Raw genomic sequence first — 3,681 nt, 5'->3', positions numbered from 1 at the left:
TAACCAAATTGCAAGACTGTATAGTTGATGGGATATTTTGGGATATTACTAGTGTACCTATAATAGAGGACAAAACATAGTGCAAATATTGCTACTAAAATATAATGAATATTGCCAGTGATCCGAATGCACTCACATATTCCAGAATAATAAAGCGTGTTATAGGTGCCTCCCCTTGGTGGAAATGGGGGGTGTGTTCCTTTAAAATTCCCTCCTCAAGTGATAGCCGATCGGGTATCCAGGTCAGCATAGAATCTCACAAACAGCAACCAAAGGAATACTTAAAGGCGATTTATTCACTTGAAAAAGGTTGAATAAAATAGTAAAAACAAATAAGAAAGAGATGCTGGTCCTACGCGTTTCGTCCTTCTACAGCAAGGACTTCCTCAGGGACCTCTTTCAGTAAATCAAATTTTACAGGTACAAATAACAGCATCCTAAAAACACTAACAATAAAAAGCTATTATATAGCTTCTTCTCCTACCAGCCAGGTTGCATGCTGTGTAATCTTCCTCCTCTGAACAATGTCTGACAAACTCACCTACAAAGTTGCTGACATCAGCCTGGCAGAATGGGGCCGGAAGTCGATTGAGATTGCGGAGAATGAGATGCCCGGATTAATGAAGATGAGGGAAATGTACTCTGAGACCAAGCCTCTGAAAGGAGCAAGGATTGCTGGGTGCCTCCACATGACGCTCCAGACCGCAGTGCTTATAGAGACTCTCACGGCACTCGGAGCTGAGGTGCAGTGGTCCAGCTGTAACATCTTCTCCACACAGGATCATGCAGCGGCAGCTATTGCAAAAACTGGCGTCCCAGTGTACGCTTGGAAAGGGGAAACCGACGAGGAGTACATCTGGTGTATTGAGCAGACCATTTTCTTTGCTGATGGGAAGCCTCTCAACATGATTCTTGATGATGGGGGTGACCTTACAAACCTCGTCCATACTAAATATCCTGAATTGCTGGCAGGCATTAAAGGTGTCTCCGAAGAGACCACCACTGGCGTTCACAACCTGTACAAGATGAAGAGCAACGGTACCCTCAAGGTGCCAGCTATCAATGTGAACGACTCTGTAACAAAGAGTAAGTTTGATAACCTCTACGGTTGCCGTGAGTCTCTGATCGATGGTATTAAGAGAGCCACTGACGTTATGATCGCAGGAAAGGTGGCAGTCGTGGCTGGGTACGGGGCTGTCGGGAAGGGCTGTGCTCAGGCCTTGAGAGCCTTTGGTGCCCGTGTCATAATCACAGAGATCGACCCAATCAATGCATTGCAGGCTGCTATGGAAGGTTATGAGGTCACCACCATGGATGAAGCTTGCAAAGAAGGCAATATTTTTGTTACCACAACCGGATGCTCCGATATTGTAGAAGGAAGGCATTTTGAACAAATGAAAGATGATTCCATTGTGTGCAATATCGGGCACTTCGATGTCGAGCTTGATGTAAAGTGGTTGAATGATCACGCAACGAAGAAAGTGAACATTAAGCCACAGGTGGATCGTTACCTTTTGAAGAATGGAAGACACATCATCCTACTGGCAGAAGGGCGTCTGGTTAACTTGGGGTGTGCTATGGGTCACCCCAGCTTCGTCATGAGTAACTCATTCACCAACCAGGTCATGGCTCAGATTGAACTCTGGACCAACAATGATAAATATCCTATTGGTGTCTATTTCCTGCCTAAGAAGCTTGATGAGGCTGTGGCTGCTGCCCACCTGGACAAACTTGGTGTGAAGCTCACCAAACTTTCTGACAAGCAGGCCAAATACCTTGGTCTTGATAAAGAAGGTCCATTCAAGCCTGAGCATTACAGATACTAAATCTTCTAAACTGAACCAAAGATCAAGGAGAAAACCGTTTTCTACACATCAATACCTCCATATATGGTTTTATTTGGACATGTGGTTGTTGAGGACCCTCTACTGATGAACCTGCTCTCTTCCTGTTTAACTGTGCTGGGTTTTTGGTTCCCTCAAGGATAAACTAAAATTTGGTATTTTTGTTTTGTGTTCATTTGAATTTTTCCAAAGGTCAGCTCTAGAAAGTTTGATTCTTCAATGAAACATCCTTCTATAAAAAAAAAAAAAAAAAAAAAAAAAAAGCTATTATATAGGGCTAAGCCCTCCAAGTCATTGGTGGAATAGTGGGTGTCTTCTCCGTGCCTGCTTCCGATTCGCCGAAAAAACTTCTTCCCAGGTGTAGCTGTTTAACCGCAATGAGAAAAGCCGGGTCCGTTCGGAACTCCAAACACTTCCGCATTCGTCATGCGCCACGTCGTACGTCATACGTCACGTGTATAATTGCTGGTCACGTGATCTTTATGCGTTCCATGCTCGGGAAGCAAAGATGGCTGTGCGTTCCACAGCATTTATAGCGGCTTAAAGAGACATCTAATGTATAACTTAGGCACTAGAAATAAAAAACTATTAGAATGTTTTCTTTGATCACATTGGAAAAAACTTTGATCTAAATAATGCATCCTCTAAATGAAATAATAATTTTAACCAGTTAAAAAGAATGAAAGGACTTCCCATCCAAGTCAATCATTCATTATATCAAGTATAATATTACTTAGTCATTAGTGATACTAATAATGGATTTGTGCAATACCAATAATATTAATTTTAATTTAATTATAATATTACTTAATAACCAATGATACTGAATATAAATTCATACATTAGCAACAATATTTTTTTATATATCATATTAACCGTCAACCATAATTACTTTGTCAATGATAATAGTGAATTCATATGTTAGTGACAATATTGTTATCATAATATCTATTAAAGTGACATTGTAAAATGAATTCACATTCTCAATTGTGAATTCATTTGAAATAAATGACATAAAATGTCCATTTTCCTAGATTCAATTGCACATCCATATTGTGTAAAATAATTAAACAAATGATAAAACAATCAAAATTAAAATGACTATATCACCATTAATGTGAAGTGACATGAATATTCATTTCTATATTCTATTACATATCCATATTGTGTAGAATCGTATGAAAGGTTGAGATATACATTTTACTAATAAAATAGTGTTGTATTTTACTGGATGTTCAAATTATATTATATTATATTTAACTGTGTATTTGATTAAAGATATATACACTCAATTAATTCAAAAAACAAATGATATCCATGTCCACATTTAAACCCCTAGGCGTAAGAGTGCGCAACCTGTGAATCCAAAAAGATTCTCTTTGTGCCAATCTTTTCTCTTTATTAGGATGCTGTTATTTGTACCTGTAAAATTTGATTTACTGAAAGAGGTCCCTGAGGAAGTCCTTGCTGTAGAAGGACGAAACGCGTAGGACCAGCATCTCTTTCTTATTTGTTTTTACTATTTTATTCAACCTTTTTCAAGTGAATAAATCGCCTTTAAGTATTCCTTTGGTTGCTGTTTGTGAGATTCTATGTGTCAGGATCGGGACAGGGATCCAACACGCAAAGTACAAACAGGTACAGGGTACGTATACCGGTCCTTAGAATGGCCGGGCTAACGTACAGAGAGTATAGAGAATGGTCAGAGACAAGCCGAGGTCGAGGGAACGAGAAGACAGGTAAGCGAGGAACAAGCCGGGTCAAGGATAACGGAGGTAAACAGAGTAAGGAAACAAGCCGGGTCGAAACCAAAAGGATAACAGAGAAACACCAGAGC

General features: G+C 39.7%; 1 protein-coding gene across 1 annotated transcript; it reads left to right on the top strand.

The window, feature by feature from the left end:
- The first annotated feature begins 477 nt into the window (after window positions 1-477).
- On the top strand, window positions 478-1,870 carry LOC134568940 (adenosylhomocysteinase B-like). Its single transcript, XM_063427663.1, has one exon. It carries the CDS (start codon window positions 525-527, stop codon window positions 1,824-1,826), a length of 1,302 nt encoding a protein of 433 aa, XP_063283733.1. The 5' UTR covers window positions 478-524; the 3' UTR covers window positions 1,827-1,870.
- The last annotated feature ends 1,811 nt before the right edge of the window (window positions 1,871-3,681 follow it).

This window comes from Pelobates fuscus, chromosome 7 (assembly GCF_036172605.1).
Source record: "Pelobates fuscus isolate aPelFus1 chromosome 7, aPelFus1.pri, whole genome shotgun sequence".
Classification (NCBI taxonomy): Eukaryota; Metazoa; Chordata; class Amphibia; order Anura; family Pelobatidae; genus Pelobates; species Pelobates fuscus.
The sequence above is the reverse complement of the archived record's forward strand: the minus strand, read 5'-3'. Positions and strand labels throughout refer to the sequence as shown.

Excerpts from the sequence above, each read along its gene's own strand:
- LOC134568940 (XM_063427663.1), top strand. The coding sequence starts at position 525 with ATGTCTGACAAACTCACCTACAAAGTTGCTGACATCAGCCTGGCAGAA.